This window comes from Centroberyx gerrardi, chromosome 14 (assembly GCF_048128805.1).
Source record: "Centroberyx gerrardi isolate f3 chromosome 14, fCenGer3.hap1.cur.20231027, whole genome shotgun sequence".
In the NCBI taxonomy this organism is placed as follows: Eukaryota; Metazoa; Chordata; class Actinopteri; order Beryciformes; family Berycidae; genus Centroberyx; species Centroberyx gerrardi.
The window spans coordinates 8269679-8287248 of record NC_136010.1 but is presented as its reverse complement, the minus strand read 5'-3'; the positions used below and the strand labels follow the sequence as shown (position 1 = coordinate 8287248).

Sequence of the window (17570 nt, the reverse complement as noted above, 5' to 3'; positions counted from 1 at the left end):
CGCTACGGGGTGGAGTCACTTCCTGGGTGGGCCCAGCAGTGTGGACCTCATCCTCATCATGTACACACACACACACACACACACACAAATGTATACTCACACGCACACCCGAATCGCTAACCCTAAGCCTAGCATGCAGCTGAACACATGCTAAAACTATCATAACCGTCATGCTCCAACAAAATGTCCGAGAAGACAAGTTTTTTTTCTGTGGTGATGTGTATTGGACAGAAGCAGCTATTAAGACACACCGTGGCAGTCTGTCACATGATACACAGAGAGAGCCCCAGTCAGTTTCATGCCACACGGTTCCACCCATACACACACAGGCGCAGCAACCCACACTTGAAAGCATGCACATACACATACAGACAACATGTACTGTACAATTCCTGTATCACGCAATTACCACACTCGCATAACTGCCTACTTACATAGTGTGCAGGCATAAATATGAGCTCAGTGTGTCAGCATGTTTGCATATGATTGTGTGGTCCATTGTGTGTATGTTTGTGTTTTCATTTGATTGTGTAACCCAGTGTGTGTGTGTGTACATGTGTGCACACCAATCTGTGAGTATACAGTTTGTGTGTGTGTGCCTGTGTATGTACATGTGAAATAAATCTGTGTGACTGGGTTTATTTGGCATTCAGCCACTTTTTCAAAAGTTGCCTTCCTCTTTTCTCTGCTCGTCTAGAGGTGACTGAAGAAAGACTGAAGGCACAGCAGCACTAGAAACTGCTCAGCTCTAGCAGACAGATGGAGAAGGCGATATATTTCCCCTCAAAATAATGCCAGACCAGTATATTTTGGTTAATCATAAGAATATGTGCTTGCTTGTTCAGCAGCAACCAGAAATGCTGGGTCACTTATAGCTGAAACTGAACTGTCTGTTTGTGAGATATCCCGCACTGATGAAACCCGTGGTCTGAGTTGGTCATCATTTTTATTTGTAGCAAAGCTGTTAATGCTTACTTAGCATATAATAATCCCTTATATAGTAATCCCTGCAGTGGTAAGAAAGCACAGATTGTATAACAATAGAGGAATAGGCGTTATGCCAAATCCTATAATTGACATAACTGGATTTCTAAAAACACAGCTTGAAATGAATACCATCCACCAGCCTAATTCTGGTAAATTTTGGTTTTGGCAGGTAAGTCTGTCTGGCCTGTGAGCCATTTTGGCTCCTTGCCAAACTGTGTTCAGTCAGTCTTTTCCATTCAAAAACCACTTTGGCAGTGAAAAAATTAAAATGGGTAATGAAATTCTGAATGTGTTCGTCATTGTGGAAGGTTGACAAAAACATTAAAGATGTCAACCCTCATTTTATTTGGCTATATAGATTTACGGTATTATGAAACAAATTCTTCTTAGTTTAGTTTTTGCAAACATTACCAATGCAAGCAAACATTTAATACATGTAAAACACATGCATAACTGTCATATACAGCCAATCCCTCTACTGAAAGCCCAGTTAACCAATCTGAGAGCAACAAAAAGCCTTCAGTTCGATGAATCAAAACATAAATAAAGCCAGTATCTGGGCCACAGCATTTCTTTTAACTTTATTCCTTGTCTGAATCTACAGGAAAACTTGACTTGTTGATATTTTGATCGATAATACAGATGCACATACGAAGGAATCGGACGGCAATTGTGAATCAGGTTCATTAGAGTTGTAAGTGGAACACATATTTGCACGTATGTCAGCCTCCCAGGGCGGCGATGTAAAGAATGCAGCCTTCTTCCTACATGTGTGTTGCCTGTGGTTATTCTTCTCAAGTCGAGTTGGCATGTGTGCCAGCCTGTAGTGATGGGTGTGTTGGTGTGTGTGCGTGCGAGGAGTGCCACATGTCTGGCCTGTAAAGTGCATGGGCTCGTGATGTCATGAGGAAAATGTCAGCCCACGGGCTTTGAGTGCTGCAGACAGCTGGGCCCGAGGGTGGCTGAAGTGGGTGGGGTGGGGGGGGGGGGGGCAGAGGGGTGAGGGAAGGGGGCGCAAGGTTGGGTGACAGGGAGCGAGCACGGTAATGTGTGTGTGTGTAAGTGTGTGGTTGGACAGAGTGAGCATGATGCAGGGAATAGCTGAGTTTGCTTGTGTGTGTGTGTGTGTGTGTGTGTGTGTGTTCACTTATGCAAGAGAGAGGGGGAGACAGTGAAAGAAGAGAGGGCCTGTTAGCTGTGTATATGTGTGTGTGTGTGTGTGTGTGTGTGTGGTATGCGGGAGTGTGTGTACAGTATCTGTGCATATGGTGTGTTACTTTAAGGGGTCAGGGTGCATCTCTAAATGTGTGTGTGTGTGTGTGTGTGTGTGCAGACATGAGAAGGGGTAGTGATCCTAGTGGCCACATGTCTGTTTATTGGTCTTTGGGGGATTATGGCTCTGGGTGTGGTGGTGTACGTGTGTGTGTGTGTGTGTGTGTGTGTGTGTTTGTGTGTCCATGAACATAAAGTGGACTACAGTGTGTCAGTTGTGTTTCGACATGTTTGCATTTGCATGTTCTTTCCTGCACATCTGGTGTCCCACGACATATAGCAATAAAATTTTATTCCGTCCCAGTGACATGACATGTTCGTTCATGAGAGACGGGGCTTTGTGTCCCGTATCTGGGAACATGCGCTGCGCTGTGTGACACTCGTCTTCTGTAAGAGACCCCTATTGTTCCACACCAAAGCTCTGTTCATTGATGGGCCTGATACACAGACACGTTGTGGACCACCTCTCCCTTTTTCCCTCCTTCTCCCTCTTGTCCTATACTGTCCATGTTGAATAGAGAATCATTGTGACAAACCGGTGCCTGCTGCCACAGGATACTCTGCGATGCATGCAGTCCGGGGCTCACCTCGCCTCGGTTTGATGATTTCCCTCACAGTAGCTCAGTTTCCTGTTTGTTTTGCAAGTTGTTCTCATATATATTTACCTTTGAGGTCTATTCTCAGTACAGTAGGGTCTCGCCCCTACTGTAGAGAACAATAGCTATTAAGGATGGGACGGTATATATCGAAATTCAATATATCGCAATACAAAAATGTTATAATACGTATCGTGGGGCAGAAAAATGAATTGCAATATAAGCTTCATTTTATTCTGCTGTAGTAATCACAATTTCACAAGCTCTCCTACCAAATTATATTATTTGCACTTTGTAATGACATTCTTAAATTGTTGTTTACATTCTAGCAAGCCAATGCCATCGCTAGAATTTGTGGCTCAGAAATAAACATAATTCTGCACAGTCAGATTTTGTCATCATTGAATCATGGTTGTATTGAATCAAACTCCATATCGCGTATCGAATTGTATCATGAGGTAAGCATGTTGTCCCATCCCTAATAGCTAGGCCTTATAGGTTTAGCTATTTATGATGTCCTCAACAGTCACATTGAGCTGTTGGACCTTTATGAGCCTCCTCTCGACGCTTGTGAACCTTGTTCCCAGGTTCATGCCCATATACCGGGTCATTTACGGCTAATCTAGTTGAGGCATTGCATGTTGACCTTAAATTTGGCTGTGAATCAAGTCTCCAATTTGACCCGGGGCCAAAGACGTTTCTCGTCTTACTAACTTATTTTTCAGAAGTCACAAAGGAGGGCAAGCGTATACTTGACATGTGGTAGCAACATTTGACACACATGATCACTGTAACTCAACTCAGCTAGTTGAGTAAGGAGTTTAAGATCCTATCCACTTAGCACTGTGCAAGGTTTTCATATGGTGCCATTTCAATGATTTTCTAACCATGCTCCAAATAAAATTATCTAAATAACTATATTTATCAAAGCATGATGCAACAGAGTATAATTGGTTATGATAAAGGCACATATTTGCTGAAATGCTTACAACTCTGACAGAGCTTTTTCCTATGACAGACTGGCTGCTTAGCCACCTGTGTAAAATAGCTTTCAGGCGGTTAGCACCTGCTTATACGATGATTTGATGGATGTGTGTGACGAGTGGACCCAAACGTGAACAGCTCATCATAATTCCACAGCTGCAGTTTACATCAACTTTGAAAGACGTGCCGGAGCCTTGGGCATGTCCAGAGTGACTCTGTTTTTAATGCTGTGACGGGCTATAAATAAAGATGATCATGGTCAACTAGTCACCAAATTAAGTCTGCATGAGAATCTAATATTGTCAAATACAGTTAGTTCTTCAAGAGCTACAATGTCTCAGGCTCTCAGCCACTCCTGTTCTGCTTTGTTTTTATTGCGAAGGTCAAAAGGCTGAATCTAAAATACACTATTGAATGTAAAATACAGAGAGTGAGGAAAGCCTGAGCGGAGGCCTGCTTGTGATGATTCTTCATAACGGCTTGCAGAAATCTGGTATGTAGTTTGATAACGAAACACCATTCAGCCCACATGCAACATAAAAAGAACAGACAAAGCATGCATCGCATGAGAACACCACCCATGTGCTATGCGATGCCAGTAGTGTACATGTAGTTCCTGATGCACTCCTACAGAGCTGCTCAAAGACTGTCTTTTATGTTACCATGGTTCTGGAGGTGGAAATAATGCCATGAGAAAATAGAGGGTTGCGTCCTATCAGTGTAGGTGTGGGGTTAATATGAGCCAGTCCCTTGTGACTCAATTGACAATTGTTGGGGGGAAACAGAGAACTGGTCAGGAGATGTAACAGTATACATCATAAATCTTAAATCTGTCAAAAACAAAAGGAATTCAGGAGATTTCATGTAGATATGGCCCAGTTATAACATCAGTTTTGAAATGAATGGTGAACTATTGCATATCTTTGCAAGATGAAAATAAATAGCCTCCAGTAGCTGGTATGAATGCAATAAAATAATTTCTTTATATCGCAGAAGCAGTTTGATCTTTTAAATAACCTTTTTACAGACAGGTTTTAATGTGTTTATTGTTGTCTTGTAACTATCTTTTGAAAGGTTTTTGAAAAAACTCAATACTACTACTACTACTGCTGCTGCTACTACTACTAATAATAATAATAGTATAAAGAGGCTTAGATATATTAGGCATTCCATAAGATATATTTCTGCTATACAAAAAAATATAGCAGAAATTCACCGTTGGTGGAAGTAACCGAAGTTACTGTTCACTGAAGTTCAGTGAAGCCAAATTACCAACTTCTATATATTGAGACACAGCGCCCTCTACAGGACAAAGGAACACACTGCAAGGATAGAGTTTGACTGTTGGAGTGATGAATAATGAAATATGTCTCAGTTCTTAACAGAAATACACACGTTTTTAAAAAGAAATTGTATTTTGATTTATCAAAATCATCACTCGAATATCATTTTTTATTCACATGCACTTTATCACTATATTTTTAAATTGTCTAACATCCACTGCATTACAGAAGTAAATGAATTGTGACAGCTGCTGTAAAAGATCCTCACAATGTTCTCTTCTGGAGAGATCAAGCTATTGCCCCAGCAGATTTATGATTAAATGTAAATAAATATAATATAATAAATATATAATAAATATTTACATTACATTGCATTAAAGTGTAACCCCGAGTCTCTAATTCTGTAAAGTTTTCTGTTAAATAAAAAGAAAAAAACCCGACATATATTGGTATCTTGACCTAAAACCTATTAATAATTTCCTAGATTTCTTTTCTTTCTCTTTCGTATTCATGATTGCTCTTGAAGATTACAACATTCATGTATGCTGTCCAAATAGTAGCCTACATTAGGTGAAGTGAACAAATTGTACATCTTTTATTACATTGTGGATCTTTATATATTTAAAACTATTATAAACCTATTACTATCCGTTTATAAACCTATTTCTAATGGGCCGCTTGTTCCTACAGGCTGGAATTGATGCGTCTAAATTTTTCAATATTTCTGAAGTCTCGGGTGACAGCTGCCTGCTGCTTTGATGTTTTTCCCCTCTAGTGCCTCAACAAACCTGTTGCCGATTGGTCCAAAATTGATCATCCACACGTTCTGGCCAATCAAAATGCTGGAAGAACTAACTGTGGTACAATAGGGAAGAAGAGAAGCCAAAGCACACAGCTGCAACCTACACAAGTGGAATAATCCAAACCTTCTGAACGGCATTTTGGCTGCAAACAAAAGTATGTACAGAAACCATAAATACTGCAACCAAAGCAGACTTTTGTAAACAAAATGCTTGCAACGATGATGTCGAACCTCCCTTCACAAACGACAATTTAGCTAGGGCTAGCTAGCTAGCATTTTAGCTAGCAGTGTATTGTTAATGCGTTAATGGCCGATAACAGCTGATCTCTTTCACTTGGTGAGTGAAACCGTGTGTATGGATATTCATGTGTTTATAGACAGTTTACTTGCTTGCGGCTTTCTTGTATCGGGAAGAGTGTGCCAAGACTGTTTTAGAGAAGCCAAGTGACCTTCCAGTGGACGAGCTAGTCGACTATCTGGCAAAGCAGTGTGACGACGTGTTGTGAGACAAGCTAGCAATGGTGCAAGGACGGGGGCAGCGTCATCAAACGCAGGTGAAGCAGATGCGAATGAACGCACCCGACGCTAATCCAAGTAATACAAATAATATTACTTCCAGTATTGCTGTTATGAATATGAAATTTATGTAACTTTTGTCAAAGTAGCCTGTTGCAACGCAGATGGCAGGAAACAGAAATAGAATATTAAAAAAGTAACTGGGCATATAGGCCTCTGAACTGTGTGCCCCATTATTATGGAACAATATTTGAGGCACTGATACACCATATGACTGATTCAGTCGCATTTGTGCAACCTCGATTTATCACAGACGTCTCTCAAAGACTTGAACCGAGTATAACTATAAGTGACGAAGTGTTTGTTTACATGTCTTCCCGTGGCTGCAGCTGCCTGAAAACTGCGCCAGTAATGCACTAATAATGCAGGGCACAGCTGATGAAATATAATTATTGCACAACGAGCTCCTACTGAAGTAAGACTTAAACAAATTTGATTTTGATGCTCATATATTCAAGGATGATAAATCTCATGCAGTCGCAAAGAGCAGATGAAAGTCACAGTATAGTAAATGTAGCACACATGGGCCTGCCATTTTGTCATGTCGAGTAGTGGCACAGATGGACAAAATTCACCAAAATGTATGTTGTTACAAGTGTAAAATAATAGTTCCTAGGCTTGTTTAACTATGGATGTGAACACGTGTACTCAGCCAACCAGCTCAGGGTAAAAAAAGATAATATTGGCATCCTATAATAATAAAAAATGCTGTATAACAGTTTTCTTAATGCTACAAAGGGCTGATACTTTGTCATCTACTCTTTGAGTGTTATTGGTCCATAATATAACCTTGATATTCAGGAGGCATATGGTCACAGTATGTTCACAAGATGGGACTCAAGGCTTATGCAGCAGCTAAATGACCAGAGAGATAAATGACATTGCAGTGATGATTGCTCATCGTCTCCCACCACCACAGCTGTTCCGTCCGATCAGTTTCTGCTTCTTCTCATTCAGTAATTTGAGCTTATGTTTCACATCAGTGAGCTGTTTGCATAGTTTTTCAACAAGTGTTTTTTTGTGTGTGCTTTTATTTTTCCCAGAAGCCTGTGTTCATCTGACAAATAAAACATGCCTTCTACTCTGCACTGATCATGAAAATGGTAAGATAGTGTGATTATGATAGTAATAATTATTTCAATTTCACTTTATACTTACTTTGTGTTATTTTGTGTGCATTTCTTTTAATGTTTGGAATATGTAGTTTCATTGTTTACTTGCTTTAATTTTTAACATTGAGGATTGGGCATGGCCTACTCTAAAAGGATGTAGAGGAGAGATGCAACATTTTAATTCTCAGGAAATTTCGCAGATATTGAGAAAAAAATAGAGGAAGATTATAAATGGAATAACATTTGTGCTATTGGTAACATAAGGGAAGTTTTGGTTGAATTGGTGCAGTCCTTAATGGCATTTCAGCTCTCATTTGTGTTTGTTTGCTAAACAACACCGTCTTGCTTTATCCATTTAATAGGTGTGAAAACTGGTCTTGTGTGACAGACTTCCACAGAGAACTGGATACAACCTCCAGAGATGATGGAGGATTCTCCTCACTTATATATCTCTGAATTTGGAGATGATGAGGACATAGAGGAGGAAGAGGAAGATGAAGAGGAAGAGATGGAGGACAATGATCAAGAGGAATCTAACATGGAACCAGATACGACTAAGTCATTGTCCCCTGATCTCCACGAAGATCCTGATCAGGATACGGATTTAGAGTGGGACTCTTTTCCCTGCCAGCACTGTGAGAGACATTTTACCAGCAAACAAGGCTTGGAGCGTCACATGCACATCCATCCCTTGGCAAACAAGCAGACACACACATACGAATACAATAACAGCAACATGTCCTTTGGTTCAAAGATAGGTCACTGGCAGCATGAGAAGAGGCATGAAAATAGCACTGGTTCTTTGATAAAGCCAGTGAATTCTCCAGGCTCCGTCATGCAAACTGGTGGTCTAGACCCTACTTCTTCTCCCAGTAGCTCTGGTACTTCCATCTTGGCTGCTGGAGACCAGACTACTCAGCTAGAAGGGGGACATGCTTGCAAGTATTGTGAAAAGATATTTAGTACACATACTAACAAGAGACGACATGAGCGCAGGATCCATGAGCAGCACCTCCGAATCAAACGTGTTGAAAAAACCCAACTGCCTCAGGAGGAAAACATTCAGAGAATATTCAGTGCAACATCTCAACAGGAAACACGGCTCAGTGACAATACAGCTCCTGCAGCTGTTCTGGAGAATGTAGGGGAACAAGTAGAACAATATATGCTAGACGTCTCTAGCAATATCTCTGAGAATCTCAGCTTTTACATTGATGGGAAGATAGTGTCGACAAGCACAGTTAGCAGCTGTGAAGTAGCTGAGGTTAACTCTGGATCTTCTACTTTGGTTGGACTGGATGCCCTGATTCTTGATCCTGCCCAAATCAGCCAGGTTCTAAATGCAGATGCAATTACAGGCAAAGAGATATCTGGTCAACCACTGGCCAAGAGAAGAACTGCAACGCCACCTCTTTTACCACAAATTAAAACTGAACTGGAGTCTGAGGTTGTTGTGTCGTCGTCATCCTCATCATTTGTGTCTTCTTTGATAGAAAATCTACTTCCTCAGAATACAGAATCTACAGTTGTGCAGAAAGAAAGAACTGTGTTTCTGTCTCCTAAGTTGAAGCAGCTCCTGGAGAAGCAGGATGGCCTTAAACCTACGCTTGCGCTCATAACAGATGGCCAGAAGCCTTGTTCACCTCTCTCCCTTTCTGTCCTGCCTGCAGGAACAGGGAGATTTAAAAGAAGGACCGGATCCCCACCCAGCTCTCCACAGCAAATCCCAACATCTAATGAGGAAACAACAATGCCAGATACAGGAGATTGTGATACTTTTAGTGCAGCACAGATGGAGACCCAACATAGCTCACCTGTGCACAAAACAGCCAATGAGAAGGATAGCACAACACCATTGGTAGAAGAGCCAATAACAAATCCTCTCTTGGCAGAGAGCTGGCCCTCCTTAACTGGGGGCAATTCTTGTAACCAACAACCACTGGATCTCTCTAATGCTGTCAAAAGAAATGAAGATGTAGCTTTAGCGGATGCTGTGCTGGACTTGAGTTTGCAAAAAAAGAGCCCAGGTGACCCAGAGTTGACATCAAATTTAGTTACGCAAGCAGTTTTGAAAAAAAGAAAACCAAACACCTGCATGTTGGAGAAGGTGTTGATGAATGAGTATGCAAATATTGACATTGGAGAGCAAAACATAAGCCTAGGGAATCCCGAGACCCCTTTAGTCACAGACTTTACCATAGTTGCAGGTTCAGACATGATGACTACAGCCCAGCCTATTGCAGAAGGACTTGTTTATGGACTTGCCCTACCCTCCAATTCTCTCACTCCATCACCCTCCTCTCTTACCCCAGTTGCCTTGCAGCCAGCGTCACCATGCACTATAGCTTTTGCTTCGCCAGCCTCACACTCAGTGCTCCCAGCTGCTCCTTCATTAATTACAGTTTTGGCACCACCAGCTTCGATTTCTAACCCCTCAAACCAACCAATTCAGGTGTTGGCCCCAAATATATCACCTGAACCTTTGGTAATCTGCACAGAAAATACATTAAATTCTTCAGAGTGTGATTTAACCACTGCATTTACCGCTACAAATGCTGCAAACCTTGTTACCCTCTCCCAGCCCCTTGACCCAGCTCTAAATCTACCTGGTCACGTGTTTCTCACTGATCAGATTGCTCTCAATGCACCTTTGGTTGAATCTACTGCTGGGTCAGAAATGCCATTCACACCCACTGTAACTTTAAATGATTCCCTCATCAACTCTTACAATATTACCAGCAACACTGTTTTGATTGAGTGCACAATAGCTCTTGAAGCCCCAGGGAATATTGTCCCTACTGCAATTACCTTACAAGAAAATACTGCTGAGCCTCCAGCACCTGCGCAGATGGTTATAAATCACATAGAACAACAGATTGTATCAGTACCCAACCCTCAAACTGTTGATCCCACTATTCTAGTATCCTCCATCGCAGAATCAGTAACTCTATCAACCACCTCTGCAGTTATGTCTGATTGTCCTACAGTGGGGGAATCAAATCCTGCCCCAGAACCTGTTGTTAGTGAGGAGCCACCAACCCCAAAAGAGGAAGAAACTGCTGACAATTCCATTTCCACACCTGAAACCTCAGCTAAAACCCCACCCCGCTCTGAACAAGCTAAAGAGGAAGAATCCTCAAGTGACACATCTAGTGATGCACAACAACAGACTTTCACCAAGAACTTCATCTGCAATGTGTGCGATAAGCTTTTCCATTCAATGAAAGAACTAGGCCACCATGTAAGTGACCATGCTGATGAATGGCCCTACAAATGTGAGTTCTGCCTGCTGCTCTTTGGTAAGCCCTCCGCTTTGCTTGATCATCGATCTAGCCTCCATGGTGTTGGCAAGACTTATGTCTGCAGTGCATGCACAAAAGAATTTGTCTACCTTTGCAACCTGAAACAGCATCAGGAAGAACTGCACCCTGGCCAGCAGTGTACATACACAGAGGAAGAAAAGGGCAAACTAAGACCTCAGAACTACAACAACTCCACAAAAGTCAACACAGAGGCTTCAGTGCCTTCTGCCTCAGAGGAGTCCAAGAAATCAGTTAAAAAAGAAGAAGGTGAAGTAGATGCTGCTGCTGAAGAACTGTTTACAACAATTAAAATCATGGCCTCGGATGGAAGCAAACTCAAAGGCCCTGATGTTCGTCTCGGCATCAACCAACACTATCCCAGTTTCAAACCACCTCCATTTCCCTACCACAATAGATCCCCTGCTGGCTCGGTGGCTTCAGCCACAAACTTCACCACCCACAACATCCCGCAAACCTTCAGTACAGCTATTCGTTGCACCAAGTGTGGAAAAAGCTTTGATAACATGCCAGAGCTGCACAAACACATCCTTGCTTGTGCGAATGCCAGTGATAAAAGGCGGTACACACCCAAAAAGAATCCCATCCCACTTCGCCACTTTGCTAAAGCTCAAAATGGAGTTCTGTCTACTACCAACTCTACTAATGGACTAAATGCTTCCCACAGAGCCAGCCAGGCAAACAGGTCCAAACCTAACCAAGAATCTTCAGTAAAGATGAAGCTCAGTGCCCTCAACAAAAGGAAAAAGAAGTTGGTCCAAAGGGCCATGTCACAGAGGAACAAGTCAGCCTCTTCGTCAAATAAAGTCACCCCTGCACAAGTGAATGAGGAGCAGGAGATATTTGTCTGCCCGCACTGTAGTCGGGAGTTCACATTACGCCGCAGCAGAACCAAACACATGGCAGTCTGCCCCAAGAAACCTAAAGAAGTGAAGAAAAGGAAAGATGTAGGAGTCTCTGTCACCAAGGAAAATAATGGCCACCTGCGCAGAGGGGTTTCTCACTTGGAAGAAAAACGACAAGCCTCAGCTCACCACAAAACCAGACTCCAGACTTCCAGCCCTGCTAAGAGGCCAGCGATCCTACCTGTGCAAACTGTCCTTTCAAACAAAAAAAGTAAAATCATTATAAAAGAGAGTGCGCAACCCAAACAGGAGACGTCCACACTGAGTGAACTTCCCATCGTTCGTACTTTCAACCCCTCCATGCGCCAGTATAGTCGAGTGCAGCATGGTGTCAAAGAAATCCCCATTAAAATCACCATAGTGAAACCACAACAGACTCAACCACAGCCCAAGAGGGATGAGCTTCCTCCCACCCAGAGCCGAGAAACGGCCACCGGAGTCGTTACCAGCAGCAGCTTGCAGCAGAGCGCTACAGCTTCAGTGAAAGACAAACTGATGACCATTCAGCAGCCCACGAGGGATCGGCAGGTATTTAAAGCATGTTTTGTTTATTTGCAGCGATAAAAACACAGAAGTGAAGTGATAAAAAAAAAAAACCCACTGATAAATACAGCGATCTAAAAATACAGAAAGAAGATTTGCAATTCTTAATTTGTGCAGGTGAGATAAAAAATAGCCCAAGGGGTTTATGAAAACATCTCTCTTTAAAACATACAATACTGCACCCAATATAACAAGCACAGATACAAGTGGATAGAGTAAACGTGTTGGAAAAATGGCAGAACATGACAAGGCAAAATAAAAATCAAAGTGTATAAAATAGCCCTAATACAGAAAATGAAATTATCGGCGAGGTGAGTGGTAAAGTGTGTGAATTTGTGAGTGAAGAAGAAGACGATGATGTGTGCTTTGCAGAAGAAGATCTCATGATAGGAAGCAACCTCAGATCTGCGTCTTCCTCATAATGTGTATATTTTTTTGTCTTTTCAGGACCCTGTTGTATGAAGCTCCTCATACAGCTTCAGTGATGGAGAAAACCCTCCGGTACTAAAGGGAGATAACTGCTAATCATGCAGTCAACCCCATGGACTCATGGAATGCATTATACTGTACAATGTGACTGAACTGGACGGATGAAATGAGTGACTAAGGATACTGCAGTGAGTGGATGTGATTAACTGAGCTTAACCAATATTTGGATGCTTTTGTAGTAGCATACAGTTTTTTGTAGATTTCTCACCCATTTCATAAACTTTCTGGCAAAGGCTTGGATTTGCACTTTGAACTTAAACTGTGACCGCGGCATGTCACAGAATGTAAAGGAAGTGGGAGGAACTGAACTGTAAGGCATTCGTACTTGGTGGGTTATTTTAGAGAGAACAGCAGGTGGCAATCATATTTTCAGCATGCAATTGCACTTTTCCTTATGTGTTGTCTGTGGCCTTTTGGTTTCCAAATCTTGTTGCATGCTATCAGCTTGTACTTCAGCTACACTTCACATTTAACTCTGTAGATGCTGAAACACAAATTTAGGACCGTTTACCTTGATGCAGATTAGGCCTTAAACATTAAGCTTGATGTTGCTCTGTTGCTGGTCCAGTTGACAATAATCAAGTCATAGAATTACATGAAAGACAAGGATTAAGAAGTGAAACTAAATGTGGATGAGTGTCTCTGAATAGAAGGCTACAGAATAATCAAAAAAATAACAGTAACATGTATAGTACAGCGCATCATCACCCACAAAGTACCTGTTAAATTTATTTTTAGGGATATCTGCAATATTGATTATTTTTAGGGAAGTCAGTGTTTTCATCATTGATATGAATGTACCATTTGGTAAAATGAACGCCATAGCCTCTGCAATTCAAAATTGTACATATATAATCTGGTTGGCTTAGTCACTATGTATTGGGTATGAAAGACAATACTCTTGAGAATAATGCTCTTGATGTGCCATCATAAATGTGTTTGAAATGACTAAATGTGGCAAGAATGTGATGAAGTATAATCCATAGATTGATATATTTGCACTGCAATCCCAGACAACAAATCAATATTGGATATTCAATACAGCTTGGATGTATTTCTGCCGATTTGACAATAGAAGACTAACTTGAGACATTGACAAAACCATTTCTTCTGCTAGGTTTCACACGATTTCAGATAAAATTGGAATTCTGACATATTTACAGTAGCCTAGTTTGCTTTCGTGTCTTTATTTTGCGCAGCTTTCGAAAATGTTTGTCAAAAATAGGATTTTGTTCAAAAACTGAAAGGTTTCATGTGTTAAGTATAGTCAGTTTAGGTAATTGTCGTCTGTATCATACAAGCACTTCATCATTGCTTACATACTGTGTAAAAGTAAATTGTGTTTTATGAATTCCAACATGTATAAATCACAAAATGGAGAAAATATGATTGATATAGGGCGGTTTTTGCTAGAGCCCTGTAGTGAAATATATACGAAAACATCTGTGGCAAGTTGTCACTAATTTCAAAGAGTGAATGTGATACAGTGTATCTGTGTGTTTTAAATTTTCGTAAACTACTTGGGTTGAAGATCCAAGGGTATGCTATACAGGGTAGTTTTAATTATTTATAATTACAGAGTTAGATTAATTTGAGCAAATTAAAGCTTGGGCTGCTGACCGTGTTCTGTATCTGAGAGAGAGTAATGCTGCATCTAAATGCTTCGGATTAGTGCATTTCTCATTTTGCCTTTTCCCCTGGCTGGTAACATTTCATTCATTCAGAGAGACCACAATGTTGTTGGATGTACAGGATGGTTTGGGAGAAAGATATTTAACTGTGAAAAGTGCTTGTAGCATCTCAAAGTGTAAAATGAGTTATGTATATTTATTAATAATTTAAAATCACGTATCAGTCTCTGAAACGGTTCCTCTGTATGATTTGCACTAATGTTTTTTCAAGCGAGTGTTCAAAATAAATGGAGAATGTTAAGTTTATATGTAAAGTCTGTGAGGTTCTTTTGTGTGGATAAGCATATTTAGCAGATTACATTAAATAGTAAATGCAGTGAATTTATCTCAGGAAATGACACTATATTCCCTGTCATTGTATGCAGTCTGTTTTATGCAGCCGACTGCAGTTTCTGCCTCAGTAGAAAGTAATGAATTGTCCAGATGGTGGCACACTTTCCTAACTTGAAGTCTGAAGCAGTGGAGTCGACAGAGAAGGGATTTTGTTTTACCACTGCGTCTCTTCTGCACTCCCACATTCTGTTTGAAAAATCCATTTACAGAGACACATGCTTTTCATAAAGCATCGTCTACCCCACCAATATTTTAACATTTGGCATGTTTATGCTAGAATGTGTCCTTGAAACAGTTTCCAGAACCAGTGGGAGGGCCGCCACCTACCTGTGCGGCACCCGAACATTGTGTTTTCTGAGTAAATGCGATGTATAATTTATGGCAGTGCTATTAAAATTTTGGCTGCGACTTTTTCCATTTGCTTTTTGTCCTACAACAGAATGCTAAAAAGATAAAAGGATAGAAACAAAAAGAAATTGGCTTCCAAAGTCTAAAAGATTTAAGGTCTTTTCACTCTGATTGTTGTAATTAATGACAACAGGTGTGAGTTACACGGCTCCATCCTGTATCCATTACATGTATATATGAATTGGCATATTAATAATACAAATAAGTTGATATAGCACTTTTTAAAACAGAATAGTAAACCAGGCAAATAGTTTAGCAGAGAGATGTGTATCTGGATAATATGGCCAAAGGTTGACATATATAAAAGAAAAATATATATAAAGAAAAGACTATCAGCTCAGAAATTGATGTTTTAGGCACAGGACATAATCACCTGGAGAGACTGAAAATGTTCTGTTTGACTGTTAAAATGAGAATCAGCTAGGACCTTTGGCCCCCATAAACACATTGAGGACTTTAGTGGGGAATAGTACTAAGATAACTTGAGGATGGCCTCTAATTCACAAGTGGATATTCAGAAGTCCAGACTGGGGATGTATAGTCTGTCAACAAGAGAAATACAGAGAAGATTTAAGTCTTCTCTCAGTCCGTAGAGCGAGTAAGAACACATGTAGGATCAGTGTTAAAGGATAAGGCTGGTGTTTTTTAATACATTGCTTACCGTTAACAAATCCTATGAAAATAACAAAATCAGCAATGATTTTGTTTTGCCAACAAGTCTCGTCCATGTAGCCAATGCCCAATGCAGCCATGTCCCAGCAGCCATAGAACTCCATTGTATTAAAAAACGATTAAAAACAGGTCAAAGAGCCATGCCGTTGCTCTGGGCAACATATTTCATCATCACGATGCACCGGGCCAGCCGACTTTTTCCTCAAACAACTTAATAAGCCGGCCGTAAACACTTTGCGATCTCAGGAAAGTAGTTCCGTAGCACCGAAAATAGTCCCCGGCGTAATGAAGAATTTGTTCCCATTTGAATTTGATTCGGTAATAACTACAACAGCCTGACTTTTCGTGGTAACAGTTAGCGATTTTTAAAATTGAAACTATATCTTTGTGAGCTGTATTTCAAGGTTTTTAGCTTACAATTGGAGCCAATGACTTCCGGGTTGAAGGTTAAAAACGATACGTGGGAAGTCAGAAAGTAACGGGAGTAGAGCAAACGCATTGTTGATTTTGTTATTTTCATAGGATTTGTTGACGGTAAGCAATGCATTAAAAAACACCGGCCTTATCCTTTAACAAGGCGATCACTGGAACCAAATAATAACGTGTTTTACTGAGTGCTAGTGGACTTGTTGAAACTGAAGGCACGCCATCTAAACTTCTTCAAGGCCTTTCTGTTAGATACTCAGATCCTGAAGTTTAAGATACACTTATATTTTCTTCCCTGAAGTGTCTGCTGTTATTTGGCCCTGACCAAAGACTGAACAGGTTTAGTCAACATTTAGCCTTGTGTATGGATTCCATCGCTATGTACGGTATGTGAGGTGAGATGATGAGTCCGTAAGTAGGCAAACAGGTTGATTGGTGGAGTTTTCACATTATTACTAACGCTCACCATGGCACTTTAAAAGGCTTGGGTGGTCTGCCATGGTCTTTATCAGACACAGAGGTATTCAGTCAGTCCTTCGTATTCTATGAAAGCAAAATCCCTGACTACTGCCAAAGAAATGGCAGTTGTTTTGTAAAAAGTATCTTCTGTCACGTTTGGGCAGAAAGGCAAAAGTATGAATATTTGCACACAGATGAAGTGGATGGCAAAGGCCTTGACAGATCACCTGAACCCTTCAAAGTTCACATGGTTATTGGCTTTAATAGTGGAAAACTACACAAAATTCCTCCCTTACCCACGGAAAGACAATGACTATGGGCCCTAAATTTAATTGTTCCTCAACATGCAATGCGGCGGGCGTGAATTTAATTGGAACGGTGGCAGTTGTGCAGTGCGTTTGATTTGCTACTGGCAATTAGCGGAAGGGTCCAAGGGAAAGAGCGGGTTGTTTATGCTGCTCCGGTGTCATGGGATATGCATCGAGAACACTAGCAGTGCCATGCATCAGCCTGTCACATTGACATATCACTGCAATTCCCTCCATCCCCTTGTGTCGGGGCTACAGCCGACACTGTAATAAAATGCAGATGCGCACGACTCAGCGGCAGCAGGTGAAGAGAGCTGGATGCTTTCGGATCAGGCTCGCTAATTCCGTTTACATGCATGGTATGAGCATGAGCATCAGTCTAACATGTGCTCTTATGCAATGGC

General features: G+C 41.1%; 1 protein-coding gene across 2 annotated transcripts; it reads left to right on the top strand.

Annotated features, from left to right (window-relative positions):
- The first annotated feature begins 5994 nt into the window (after nt 1-5994).
- Nucleotides 5995-15270, top strand: prdm2a (PR domain containing 2, with ZNF domain a). Of its 2 annotated transcripts, XM_071910177.2 has the most exons (4): nt 5998-6079; nt 7544-7603; nt 7975-12365; nt 12828-15270. In XM_071910177.2, exons 3-4 carry the CDS (start codon nt 8034-8036, stop codon nt 12840-12842), a joined length of 4347 nt encoding a protein of 1448 aa, XP_071766278.2. In that variant the 5' UTR covers nt 5998-6079; nt 7544-7603; nt 7975-8033; the 3' UTR covers nt 12843-15270. The 2 variants fall into 2 exon arrangements, with proteins under 2 accessions (XP_071766279.2, XP_071766278.2); XM_071910178.2 differs by lacking the exon at nt 7544-7603 and having other exon boundaries at nt 5995-6079.
- Nucleotides 15271-17570: the final 2300 nt, after the last annotated feature.